We start from the raw sequence: 14,116 nt of genomic DNA, 5'->3' as shown, positions 1-14,116 counted from the left end.
ACTGTCAAAATTAGCATCATCCGCCTCCTCTGATACTCCTCGAATTGTTTTTTGGGAAGTAATGGAGAAGTGAAGCATCGAGGAAAACCCTATTGGAATCCTAGACAGAAGCTCAACCTGGATGGATTCAATCAGGGCATATCTGACAAACGGTACACTGCCGGATGATCCTCAACAGGCGGCAACACTGAAAAAACGAGCCACCTGTTTTGAAATGATAAAGGGAGAACTTCACAAAAAGGGGTACCTTCAACCCTTCTTAAAGTGTGTTACTCCAGAAAAGGGACGAGATATACTAGACGATCTTCACTCTGGTTACTGTGCTTCTCATATAGGCGGTAGGACGCTTCCTCAAAGGGCAAGGCGGCAGGGCTACTTTTGGCCTACTTTGGAAGCAGATGCAATGGAGATGGTGAAAAAATGTGACAAGTGCCAAAGGTTTGGCAAACTAATTCACCATCCGGCTACTGACCTCACTACCATTCACAGCCCACTACCGTTTGCTAAGTTGGGCATGGACATTCTGGGTCCATATACGCCTGCTACAGGCGGAAGGAGGTACATACTTGTTGCCGTCGACTACTTCACTAAATGGGTAGAGGTGGAGGCTGTAAAGGGAATCAAGACGAAAGATGTAATTTCATTCATTTGGAAAAATGTCATCACTCGGTTCGGGGTTCCCATGTCTATGGTTTTTGATAATGGTCCCCAATTTGAGACGCCTGTTCTCAAAAGCTGGTTGGGTGACAAAGGAATTGCAAACTACTTTGCATCTGTCGGCCGTCCACAAGCAAACGGCCAGGTAGAAGCCTTTAATAAAATCATCTCAGACGGTCTCAAGAAAAAGATTGAACGAGCAGGCGGCCTATGGGCGGATGAACTACCACATGTTCTCCGGGCCATTAGGACGACTGAAAAAGGGGCGACTGGAGAAACTCCATTCCTCCTAACTTACGGTGCGGAAGCTATTCTTCCAATAGAACACTACGAGCCGACTCTTCGAGTAATGCTATATGACGAAGAGGCAAACTGGGAAGCCATGCGCCTGGCATTAGACTCACTTCCTGAAAAGAGGGGCAATGCTGTCTTGCGCCATGAGATCTATCGCCTGAGAATAACTAGATCATACAACAAAAAAGTACACAGGCGTCCACTCAAAGTAGGGGACTTTGTACTTAGAAAAATGGAAGCAGTTGGTAGGGCTAATGAGTCTGGCAAACTAACTCCCAACTGGGAAGGACCCTACCGAATCCATGAGGAAGTCAGGGACGGTACCTACCGTCTGGAAACACCAGACGGACAACCGTTGCCTCGAACTTGGAATGTAGATAATCTTAAGAAATATTTCTTTTGAATGATGTAAATAGTCAAGAGCTACTTAATAAAAGTTTGCACTTACTATTCAATTTCGTACTAAGAGGGGCACGCCTACTAACAAATAGTCGGCTTCTCTCCATGTTTAATTTTACTTACGAGGGGCATGTCGTCTGTACCTTTACAGTCGGCTACTCTCCATTGAGTTTCACTCTATCTTCAGAGGGGCATGCCGTCTATACCTTTACAGTCGGCTACTCTCCATTGAGTATTTTACTCATAATAGGGGCATGTCGTCTGGGCATATAGTCGGCTACTCTCCATAAGAAGATGGCCGACTGGTTCCAAACACATAGCCACCCCCCTAATACTTAGCTAAAAAGATTAGGGCCTGGCCGACCCTGTGCCTAACAGGCGGCTACCCTCCTTTTACTTAGCACCTACGTTCACCAAGAACTTACCAAGGCCACAGGCCGAATGATCAGACCAGGCGCCAAGCCAACTGATCAAACCTACAAAACTAATACGACCTGTCCCAACATCATAGCAGGCGTCCGACGGCATCCCTCCGGATGAAATTCGTCGCAGAGAGCAGCTCCCTTTTGGGTGGAACATTGTTCTATAAAATAATTACACGGCACCTATACGACTGTCCCCAAGGGCAACCACGTAGCCGTTTTTGAGACAAGGATAACTCTATCACTAACCAAACCAGTGGTAGCAGTTGACATCTGAGTCAGATGACCGCCTGTATTACTTGGGATAAATGCAGGGGGTACCTCTTGAGTTGATAGCCAACAAACATTGGCGAATTAAGGGGTCTAGCCGTCCTCCGCCGCCTGGTACCTCTACTTCTCAAGCAAGAGTGACGGCGATTGAGTAACTCCAATGTTAACTCATAGTCACTCCCTCAAATTTGGTATGGAACCCAAAAGGTTTGAGTAGACCGCCTGTTTTTTGGCAAACAGGGGCACTCAAACCCCTATTCCTACTAGGTAACCTATTGAGTTAATAGCCAACAAACATTGGCGAATCAAGGGGATCAGCCGGCCTCCGCCGCCTGGAACCTCTACTACTCAATCTAGTGTGACGGAGACTAAGTAACTCCTATGTTAACTTATAGTCACTCCCTCAAACTTAGTATGGAGCCTAAAAGGTATGAGTCGTCCGCTTATTTTTATCGAACAGGGGCTCTCAACCACTACTCCTGCTAAGTTAACAAATTACGAGTTAAAAGCCAACAAATATTGAATAAAGGGAAACAACCGGTACCCGCCGCTTGTTATCTCAACTACTAAGTTCCTTGGAGACTAGGTAACACTCATGTTTACTTGGTCAGACCACTTTCCTACTTGGTTAAATTTACAAAAGACAAGACCGCCTGCCTAAAAAGGATCCAGTCTTTAAAATAGTTCGAATACCGATTGGATAAATGGCCGACTGATCGTCTATCCTGGAAACAGACAACCAGTCGTCCAGGGGCATAGGCGGCATGACTAACTTTCCGTACCTGTCTGCAACTATCGGCCATGTAAAACAGTCGGTCTAGTGAACAATTGGATATTGGAATATTCAATACTTAGACAAATTTGAGGCAAAACAAAAATTCATTAAAAATAAGCCGGTCATTAAAGACCAGCAAAATATTCAAAGCCCCGGCCCCCTGGCCGGGTAAATACAAAGCGAACGGCACGCAGGCCGTGGAAAGAATACATAAAGCTTAAGAAGGGGGCAGTTCAGTATTAGCAGCTGCCGCCTGGTCAGCACTCTTCTTGCTGGACTCGGCTTCAGCTGCATCCTTTTTTGATGCCTTACCCCCAAGCGGCACAAGCACCACTACCGGCTCCTCCTCCTCCAACGCTTCCCCCAACGCCTCTTCTTCAGCAGCCGCCAGGATCTCTTGATTATACGTATCCGAACACTGGCGGTACGTTCTTTCCCAAGAGGCAAAGTCGGCACTGGGGAAGAGGCGGCCCTAGGTCATGCGCTGGATTTGAGCGGAGTCTTCCATCATCTCCCGGACCAGCTCTTTCTTCTCTTGCTCGGCCTTTTCCGAGAGCTCTTGGGTAAGACTCTTCTCCTGGGTCACCAGGCGTTCCTTTACGCTGGCCAAGGATTTCTCCATGGCTTCGTAAGAGTACATTTTCAGGCGAAGAGGTTTCAGCTCGGCCTTGAAATTTGTGATGGTCGCCTCCAGCTCGTCATTCTTCTTCTGGGCCGCCTCTAACTGAGCCCGAACAGCGGTGGTAGCCTGCGCCTGATAATAAAGAATATCAATGGTCAGAACTTCATTTTGGGCAATTTGAAACATTGCCTTATCACAGTCAGAGGCGGCCATAGCTTTTGCAGCCTTTACCTCTTTGTTCTTTCGATCAAGCGGCTTGCGAAGGCCGTTAACTCGGAGCAGGGCCTAAGTACAAAGAAACAGGCGTCAGTTTCCAAACAAAAAATAAAACAGGCGTCCAGAAATCCAAATACTCAAAAATATGCTAAGTATACCTCAGCAAGGACCCCTGCAATCTCGTCAAGGTCAAGGGTGCCGACACCCCTGACCGCCTCCCTTTCAGCTGGAGGAACTGCCCTGATCATAGACTTGGCCATCTCTACCAAGTCAGGCTCCTGGGGGCTGGCTGCATCAAGCATACACAAACGGATTAGACTTAGTAACAAAAGGGAGCAAGTCTAAAATTTACAAGGACAACTTCATACCTCTAGGCGGCCCAGTTGGAGTTTTAGAAGAAGTGGCCGGCTGTTTCTCAGCCGCCACCTGTTTCCTGGCAGAACCAGGAGAGCTCCCAACAGTCGTCTTCCGGGCCTTGGGGTCCGGCTGTTGGGAAGATGAAGCTCTTGGAGCACCCGTCTAAAACAGAAGAAAAAAGTCAGTATATGCATAAACACTCCAAAAAGAGGGAGAAAGGTTCGGAGCTCACCAAGGGTGCCCCCTTTTTGGGGGAGTCGGTTGAAGCTTGTTGCATAATAGAGGCCCGCAACATGGCCGCCGCAGTCTTGGAGGCGGTGATTTTGCTCATGGCGTCAGCTGCAAAAACAAACAGCAAAGTTAATAAAAGATAAACAAAAAATGTATGGAACGACAGAGTATTCGACAGGCCGACTACCTCTTGAGCACCGACTGCCGAGGCCGCAGGCGGCCAAAAAGTACTCGTCATAGAGCCACTTGAAGCTCGGGACGCAGTGCAGGGAAACTTGCTCTCGGACCCCTGAAGTAGAGTCGACCCTCGACTCTACTTTAAAGAGTCCTTTATCAAGGATCTCTTTCTTAGCCTTGGGGGGAACAGGCGGCATGCTGCGGCCGCCTGCAAGAAGGGGCGGATTCCTGTTCCACCTATTGAAGCGCTTGTTCAGCTCAATGTCTGAACTCTCAATGATGAGGAAGGTGCTCCGCCAATCCTTCCACTTGTTTGCTTTACCTCTTGTCATGAGGTAGCCCCTGTGGCTTGTCAATTGATACCAGCCGGTACCGCCTGTCTTAGGGGTCCGGCTGAGATAGTACATATGGGCAAAAGCCTCGAAGCTCGGCTCCACCCCGTGCAGTTCGCACCCGGCCACATAGCCGAGTACTATGACCCAGGAGTTTGGGGCTAACTGCCATAACCCCAACTCATACTCATCCAAAATCCGCTGAACAGCCGGATGTAATGGGAAGCGAAGCCCTGCCTTGATGGCCGCCTCGTAGCAGCCAAAGCAGGCGCTATCATAACTGGAACCAGCCGGCCAGACGACTGTGTATTCTGGATCCGGCACAAACACTAGAAAATCGGGGCCCATGGTGTGGTTTGCAATAAAGCTCTCCACTTTCTCTTGCATGGCTGTGATTCGGCCCCGAGGTACCGTGCAGTAGTAGGGGGTATTTAGCTCTCGGTAAGAGGCGGATGGTTCCGCCCAATTGTCCCCCTTCTCAACTGCGTGAGAAAGTCTCGCCTCTTGCAGGCGGCTGTTTTTCTCTTCTGTACCCAAAGAAGCATGGCCAGAAGAGCTTGACTCGGAATCGTCCTCCGACGAGTCCGAAGAGGACGACTCCTCCCCTCTCCCGGAGGGGCCCGCCTCCTCTCTTTGAAAAGGAGCAGATTTGTTAACTATTAAATGGGAAGGGGTCACTATGACTCCCCCCACAGAATTGCCGGCATCCAGGCCGCCTTGTTTCACTTCCACATCTGGCGCCTGGTCAGATGTTTCACTAAGCGGCACCCTGTGGGAGGAGCCGTCTGAATTTGAGATCCTAGCTGTCTTTTTCGTTCTGGCCATCCTGCTCTGCATAGACACAGATACAGTCGGACTTTGTATAAAGGGCAAAGATGGGTCCGGAAAAGGGCAGGCGGCACTCCTAGTCCTAGATTCAGCCGTCCCCGGTGACCGGCTGATCACTAACCTAGGTCGTGTCGTGTGCTTCCGTGGTGCCATTTCAGAAAATAAAAAGAAAATTAAGAGTAAGAGAACTGAGTTACCTGAACGAGTGACGGTTGATGAAGTTCTGAAAATCATGTGCAGTCGGCTTGTCAGAACAGGCGGTAGGCAGAAAAGGTCCAAAATGTCAGAGCAAGTTCAGGGGTCCGAATGTTCTCAAAAAGTTCTCAAAGTGTGAAAATGACTCAAGACAACTCTCCCTTATATAGGCGAAGTGAGAAGGCGAAGGGTCACTTTCAGAATTCAAAATTTGGGCGGGAAAATCTCTCGTCCTTTCGCCGACTGACACCTGTAGCAGGCCGTCGCCTGTTACAGTGCGACACCTGTCACAGGTAACACGTGACCAATCACATGCCACCTGTGAGGGGAAAATGATTAGGGGATTTTGCTCCCACCAATCGGAATGCGCCACGTGGACCAATCAGGTCCTGCCAAGTGTCCCCCAGTTGGAACAGTCAGGGCTTCCCACGTGGCACGCGCTTATTCGTCCACCTTGGACCTGTTATGTCAAGACATGTGGCATACTCCATGCCTAATGGGGAAACTGGCCACCCAGGCCCAACTTCCGAGGGAAGCCCAATCGGCCCTAGGTTTACCTAAACCTAGGATGGGCACGTTTTCCAAGGTTATAAATACCTCCCTTAATCCTCATTAAGGGAGATAACAGAAACATTACGGAAAAAACACATTAATTACACACAGTAATAACCGGCTGATCTCGCTAACAAAGCAGATTACCTACATTAAACACTCTCACCTAGAGAGACCAAATCACTTTAATTTCCGCATTAATTACTCCTTAATCAGGTACTAACTTGACCGTTGGAGGCGGAGCTCACAGGAGTCTCCGTTATTTTGCAGGTACAGGCGTCCGGTTCCAGTCTCGGAATTGTAACTCTCCCGCAGGACATCAGAAAACCCCGAAAAAGGGTGCATACTTCGGGTTTTTCTATCTCCCAACATTTTCCACCAAGAGTTCCCTTCGCTTTCAATGCTAGCTCGGGTTCTCTTCAATGTTAGTGATCTGCACTTTTGGCTCATGATCGCGACTGCTTCGGTTCATTTGGCTTCTCTTGGTCCACTTGTTGGATGTGTTTCGGTTCTTAGGGTGGTCCGGGCTCTGCAGCTTTTGGTTTGTTGCAAGACCATTTCAATGTTTGGTTCTCTTCAATCTTCCTGCAATGGTTCTTAGTGTGTGTAGGTTGTTAATTGTTCTTGTTTTAGTTAGTATTAGGTTGTAATTCTGTTTTTCTTTAATAGTATCTTTTGTCAAAAAAAAAAATATACAGATAATTTTGATAAAATTAACCCAAGTTATTTATGAGAAATGACGGATTTGCCCCTTTTAGCTTTCTCACAAAAAAAGGAATATAAGTAAAACTTTAATTGACTTCATGATCAGAAATATTTGTCTCTACTCCTGTTCATAGCTACCACATTTTGTAGTTTTATGTAGCCAAATCATCTTATTCAAGCAAATCTAATGTAATTTTTTTTTACTTTTGACTAATATAATTTTTTTAAATGGACGACTAAAATTATTAAAATTTATTTTTATTTAGTAATTTTTTTTAAAAAAAATCATTTTTTAAAAAATTATTTTATACCCCATATTTTTTTATTTCTAGAATTGCAAAAATATTAAAAATAATTCTTGGAAGATAAAAATATTTTTAAAATAATTAAAAATTATTTATTAAAAATAAATTAAAAAACAAATAATCTCAACTGTTCATTTTTAAAAAAATTTGTGGTAATCAAAAGAAATAAGACTACATTAGAATCATCATATCCGTGCTCCATGAAACTCCACTACTTAATCATCATATATGCATTAGACTTCGGCCCTGTTCTGATACGATTATTTTCAGTTCAGTTCAATCAGCTCTAATAAGTTCAGTTCAGTTCAGTTCAGCTCTAATAAGTTCAGTTCAGCTCCTAATTTCCTTCACTTATAAAATATTCAGTTTAGTTCAGCAGCTCTAATCAGTTTAGTTCAGCAACTCTAATCAGTTTAGTTCAGCTATAACTTGACATATGCTACATTGCTACGATCGAGCTTGACGAGCTACAACATACGATTATATGTACGAGTATCTTTCAATAATTTCTTAGTTGTTATTTTTGCGCTACACCTAAATTGACCCTCCTATGCATGACTCTCATCTCAACAATCTATCTTTTATCTATCGAAATCAATAACTAACTATTAGGCTATTACAACACATAAAGGAAATCATTATATGTAAATAATTAATCTGATAATCAACATAATTGACAACTTCTATTTGATAAAGATCATTCCACAATACGACATATTCATATACAGGAGTACGATGCAACAAATTCATAAAACAAATGAAAAATAATAAATGTTAACCCCTTTATCAAAATTAAAGTACAATCATTGATAAAGGATTTTTTTGATGACGATATTAAGCCAAAATTCTACTGAGTATTTACATAATAGCATTGGAAACATGTTAACATTTGATTAGATTGCAAACAAAATCTCCACACAAATTCTCCAAAAGACAGATGTACGTCAATTTATTTTAAAATGGGTTAAAATTGTCATAAAAGTATTTAAAGTTACCCTATAATCCTTCACCCTTTAATAATCCTTTATACTACATAAGTTCTTATTTTTTTAATAATAAATTTTATCTTACAAAAACTTATAATATATTAGATTAATCATGTTAACCATTATCCGTTATAGTATGTAATCATGAATCTACAAGAAATTACACCTACAAGAAATTTCACGCACCTTAAAATAAAATCAAACCAACAACAAATTAAAAGTTTTTTAAAAGTTTTACCCATAACCGTTTTAACATACGTACACCCGCCTTAGACTTATTGCTAGATTGCAGGGATTTAGACATTTAATAATCCTTTGTAACATAAGCATGTGTAATATTCAGCATTTAACAAACAAAATTACAAATGCATTTTTATGTATACATCAAAAATTCAAAACCGAGCAACATTAAATCAAGGAACTAGCTATAGCTAAATAGATGGAACAAAATTTATAAAAATGAAAATACAACAAACAAAAAACCAAAAAAAAAAAAAAAAAAAAAAAAAAAAAAAAAAAAAACAAATTATTGTACGGTTCATTTAAGTAAGCTAATAACTCGAGTTAATTCAATTTAATTAAATTGCATGGTTATTTTGATCCGTTATTCGAAAAAAAACCCGATCAAAACCGGGTTATAGTTCATTTAAGCACCAGGAGCAGCATCCTTAACCTTACTATGAAGATAACCACCGTACTCCTTAGCATAATCCTTAACCTCTCGAGCCGTAGTCGCAATCCGGTTCCTAGCGTAATCAAACCGGTCTGAACCGGGTGGGTGGAGGCCCCGGGAGTACCGGTATACCCATGATAGAACCGCAACGGCTGCAACACCAAACCCGCAAAGGGAGAGGAACCCAACGAGGGGTACGAAGACGAGGACAAAGATAGGTAGCCAAAAGGGGCTAGTGAGGACAATAATGGGTGCAAAAACAATAAAGCCTAGGACAATAGCGGTGATAGTGAAGCCAGTCAGGAGAAGAAGTATCCCGCCTACGATGGCGAGTGTGAGGAAGCCGATGAGTTGGGATGAGTTAGGGGAGGAGTCTTGGATGCGGCGGAGGAGGGTGGTGTGCGGTGGTGGTGTGGTGGTGAGTTGGATGGTGCGGTGGGGTCGGGTGGTGGAAGACATTTTTAAAGGATGTTATGTTATATTGTTATGTTGTGTTTTTGATTATTTGATAGAAATAGAAAAGATCATGCAAAAAGAGGTGGTGAATAGTAGGGTTAATAAGGAAAGGTGGGAGGGAGGAGGAGGTGACACGTGGAAGTGGGATTTGTGAGTGTTTTTGGAAAGGGTGAATTTTAGGGACATGCAACCAAGCACGTGGAAGAAGGTAAGGGTGGATTATTAAGGTTTTAAATTGATTATTATATAATAATTAATCAAATTGTTTTTGATTTTGTATTATGATCTTGTTTTGCGGGGTTGTTTACTAAATTAGAAGTGAGGGTGATTATAATTGGTTTAGATGGATGAGGTGTTTGGTTCGTTGGATTTTATAGAGGAACCTAAGGGGTAATAATTAGTCATTTTTTTTTTGTTGTGATTTGGAAACAATTTTATTGAATGATTCAACATTGGGTTTGTGATTTATAATTTATGATTTAATGTTATAAAGAAATTGTTTACAAGACGGTCTACATGTTAAGGGGAATCCAAAAACTTTTGTATACATCTAATGTAAAGTATATAGGATTTTGCTAAGGAACGTCTCCGCGGCGTTGGATAAACATTTAAAATATTGTCTAAAATGGTATTAATTTAGGAAAGCATGACAAAATCATGCGTCTATCCGATTAGTGTAATTAATATTCATTTTAATTTAATCTTTCTACTTTTAGCTAGCTTATCCAACGCCCCGAGGGCGTTCGTCAGCTTTTGCCAAGTATATATTATTGAACATTGAGGTAACTTTTGATCATTTTAAGGTAACTATATAGCTATTGTTTTATTGTACGTCCGAATTTTTTAAAATGTCTGTCAGTGGAATCTCCCCTTTTGCATTATTTTCTCCATTTGTCATGACATTTTTATAAGCATCTGTGTTCACTACTAGAAATAGGCTAAATTGCGACGGAATACTTGCGACGGACCTGTTTTTCCGTCGTAAAGGTGAATATTTTCGAATTCCGTCGTAACAATAAACTTCCGACGGAATATTCCGTCGTAAAGTGATTTGCGACGGAATATTCCGTCGGAAGTTATTATTACGACGGAATTTATTTCCGTCGGAAGTTCTTTGTTAATTTTGAAAATTAAAATTCGTTCCTTGACCTAAAAACAAGGGGGAAAGACGCAGAGAGAGAAAGAGAAGGAGCGAGAGGAGAGAGAGAAAGAGAAGGAGAGAGAAGAAAGACGCGGCAGCGCTTAACATTTACGCCGGCGACGCCTGCCGTCGACGCACACCCGCCGCCGAGAACGAAAGAGAGAAAGAAGGGTGAAAGAAAGAGAGAGGAGAAAGAGAACGAGAAAGAGAAAGATAAGGAGGAAGGGAGAGCTGTCGAGGAAGAAAGAACGGCCGTGGTGGTTTCCGGCGACGCCGCCGTGTCTAGGTAAGTGTGTGCAATTGGTAAATTTTTTTTTTTTTAATTTTGCAAAAAAAACCACCACCGGCTAACATTTAACCACCACAAAGCAGCCTATGCGCCGCACCTCCGTCTCCTAGCCGTGACTGAACCACCTGGCCGTGGTTGTTTCCGGTGACGCCACACCTCCGTCCCTTGAAAATTCAGTAAGTTGTCTTTGCTTTCCCCCTTTTTTTTCAATTTAATTTTGTTTACTTATAAACCCTTAATTATTATTTTTTTTAATTTTTTTGTAGGATTTGTACAATTTTGTTGGTTTAATTGTTAAAAAGAAGTGCAGATCTAAAGGTTAGTTACATTACAAACCCTAATATAATGTATGTGTGTATGTTACTTTGGTTATTAGATAGTGTGTTGGATTATAATTAGAATGTATTCAATAACTTTTAGTTTGTTTAATTTAGTGACATTGGTCATCTCTTATAATTAATTAATTGCTCCCTTCTCTTTAAAAAAACAATATAATGTTAGTTTGGTTTAGTTTATTTTAACATAATGTAGTTTAGTTAAGTTTATGTTAATATAATGTGTTTTAGTTTAATTTATTTTAATATAAAGTATCTTAATTTAGTTTAGTTTTTTTAGAATTATGTTAGTTTAATTTAATATATAAAACGGTAGTTTGGTTTGGTTTAGTTTAATATGATATATTAGTTTACTTTGGTTTGGTTTTATTTGGTTTATATTAATAGTATGGTGTTATGATATGTTTCTCTTGTTTAGTTTAATCTTGATATATTTGTTTAATATTATGTATGTTAGTTAAGTATATATATTTTTAAATAAATCTTATAATTAATTAATTGCTCCCTTCTCTTTAAAAAAACAATGTTAGTTTGGTTTGGTTTGGTTTAGTTTAGTTTAACATAATTTTATGTTAATATAATGTGTTTTAGTTTAATTTATTTTAATATAAAGTATCTTAATTTAGTTTAGTTTTTTTAGAAATATGTTAGTTTAATTTAATATATAAAACGGTAGTTTGGTTTGGTTTAGTTTAATATGATATATTAGTTTACTTTGGTCTGGTTTGATTTGTTTCTCTTGTTTAGTTTAATCTTGATATATTTGTTTAATATTATGTATGTTAGTTAAGTATATATATTTTTAAAAAAATTATTTGTATAATAATATACCTAGATACCTGTTCAAGGCATACACATTAGGAGTATGTCTTGAATAGTCCCCGGTTGGGACTGTCCTTGTACGTTTATTCTCACTTAGGTGGTGAATGTATTCCTTTGTTTTAATTCTAAGGAAGATCCTTGCTTGTCATTTCTCTACAATGTTCTCTAGGTACATATATAGGTGTTTCTAATCGCCTATATCGTGTACTTGGGGAACTGTAGAGAGATGCTGCCGGATTTTCCATAGAATTGAAATTTTGGCATACATTCACTAGTGAGATTGAACGTACAAGGATGGGTTAGGTTGGAATGATAGGGACCCTTGGAAATCATTTCTCTTCTCATTTGCATTTCCATAACAGTTTTATCTATAATGAATATATATTGTGCTTTATGACTAATGTGATTAATGGTATATGTGTTAGTTGTGTAGAACTTGTAATCATGAAACGAAAAGAACGTAGTTGGATGTACGAAAGGAAGGTTGGGAATTCTATTAATCCTGAGTTCTTGAAGGGGGTAGATGAATTCCTTAAATATGTGGAAGATCATCCCGAGAGTAGCAACCCGAATGAAGTTAGGTGTCCATGTTTTAAATGCAAAAACAAACGTCTTTGGGATCCAGATACGGTTAAACTTCATTTGTATCGCAGCGGTTTTTTACCTAATTACTATGAGTGGATGTGTCATGGGGAAGGGTTTCCAGGAACTCGTAGAAAGCAGTCAAATGAATATCGTGAAATGGTTTTGGATGCCTTTGGTCAGTCTCAAGATCAAGGCCATTCTGAAGAGCCACCTATTTCATTAGAGGAGGAGCCTAATGCACAAGCCAAGCCATTTTTAGATTTGTTAAGGGCTTATGAACAACCGTTATACAAAGGGAGTTCATTGTCTGTGTTAGAGATGGCTTCTAGAATCACTAGCCTAAAGTGTGAGTATAATTTGCCGCACAGATGTGTTGATGGATTTGCTTCTTTGGTTAATGAAGCGATTCCTAACAACAACCACATGGCCGAGACATTCTATGAGGCCAAGAAAATTGTTAAGGGGTTAGAGCTGCCCCATGAAAAGATTCATGCATGTCCGAAAGGATGTATGTTGTTTTGGAAAGATGATGCTCAATTATCTACATGTAGGGTGTGTGGCAGCGACCGATATAAGAAGACTTCTAAAGGTAGCTTAGTGCCTTTGAATGTTCTATTTTATTTCCCTATCACACCTATGTTGCAAAGGATTTTTGCAACTAAAAACATTTCTGAGGAAATGACATGGCATGCTAAAAATCCTCGAGTTCAAGGCATAATGGCACACCCTAGCGATAGTGAAGCGTGGAAACACCTAGATAGTTGCTTTCCTGAGTTTGCCTCTGAACCTCGTAATGTTCGACTTGGTCTATGTACGGATGGATTTGCTCCACATGGTCAGTTTGGGGGACAATATTCATGTTGGCCTGTCATTTTGACCCCTTATAACTTGCCTCCGTCAATGTGTATAAAAAGACAGTTCATGTTTCTTTCGTTACTCGTTCCTGGTCCTAAAAACCCTAAGGGCAACTTGGATGTTTACATGCAACCGCTCATACACGAGTTGAAACAGTTGTGGGAAGTTGGGGCAAATACTACCGATATTTCGAGAAAACAAAATTTCAATCTTTGAGCAGCCATCTTATGGACAGTTAGTGACTTCCCGGCTTATGGTATGTTATCTGGTTGGACCACAGCCGGTAAGAAGGCTTGTCCATATTGCATGGAGAAAAGCAAAGCATTTTGGCTCGAAAATGGTGGTAAGGTTTCTTGGTTTGATTGTCATCGTCAATTTGCTTAAAAACATAGAAAATAGGCATGGTTTTAGCCATATAGGACAAATTTGGATGATTTTGGATGAGTTAGGGTCGATATTTGACATATGTGCTTATTTCTCTTAATTTCTATCCTTAGGCACCTAAAAGTATGTGATATTGGAATGTTAGAAGAAAGAAACCTTACCTTATATTGTTGGTTGTTTTTTTAACAATATTTTTTATTATCTTCAATATTTTGTAGGAGACTGACAGGGTAAAGTCGTATCCCCTAATCAA

The 14,116-nt window shown here is 40.9% G+C and overlaps 2 protein-coding genes across 2 annotated transcripts; one reads left to right on the top strand and one right to left on the bottom strand.

Annotated features, from left to right (window-relative positions):
• Positions 1-8,346: 8,346 nt before the first annotated feature.
• LOC110726060 (oleosin 1-like) lies at positions 8,347-10,031 on the bottom strand. The gene has a single exon (XM_021905525.1). It carries the CDS (start codon positions 9,453-9,455, stop codon positions 8,970-8,972), a length of 486 nt encoding a protein of 161 aa, XP_021761217.1. The 5' UTR covers positions 9,456-10,031; the 3' UTR covers positions 8,347-8,969.
• A 2,452-nt stretch (positions 10,032-12,483) lies between these two features.
• On the top strand, positions 12,484-13,695 carry LOC110726137. Its single transcript, XM_021905603.1, has one exon. It carries the CDS (start codon positions 12,484-12,486, stop codon positions 13,693-13,695), a length of 1,212 nt encoding a protein of 403 aa, XP_021761295.1.
• Positions 13,696-14,116: the final 421 nt, after the last annotated feature.

The sequence above is a fragment of the Chenopodium quinoa genome, unplaced genomic scaffold (assembly GCF_001683475.1).
Source record: "Chenopodium quinoa cultivar QQ74 unplaced genomic scaffold, ASM168347v1, whole genome shotgun sequence".
Taxonomy (NCBI): Eukaryota; Viridiplantae; Streptophyta; class Magnoliopsida; order Caryophyllales; family Amaranthaceae; genus Chenopodium; species Chenopodium quinoa.
This window is presented reverse-complemented; position numbering and strand designations above follow the sequence as displayed.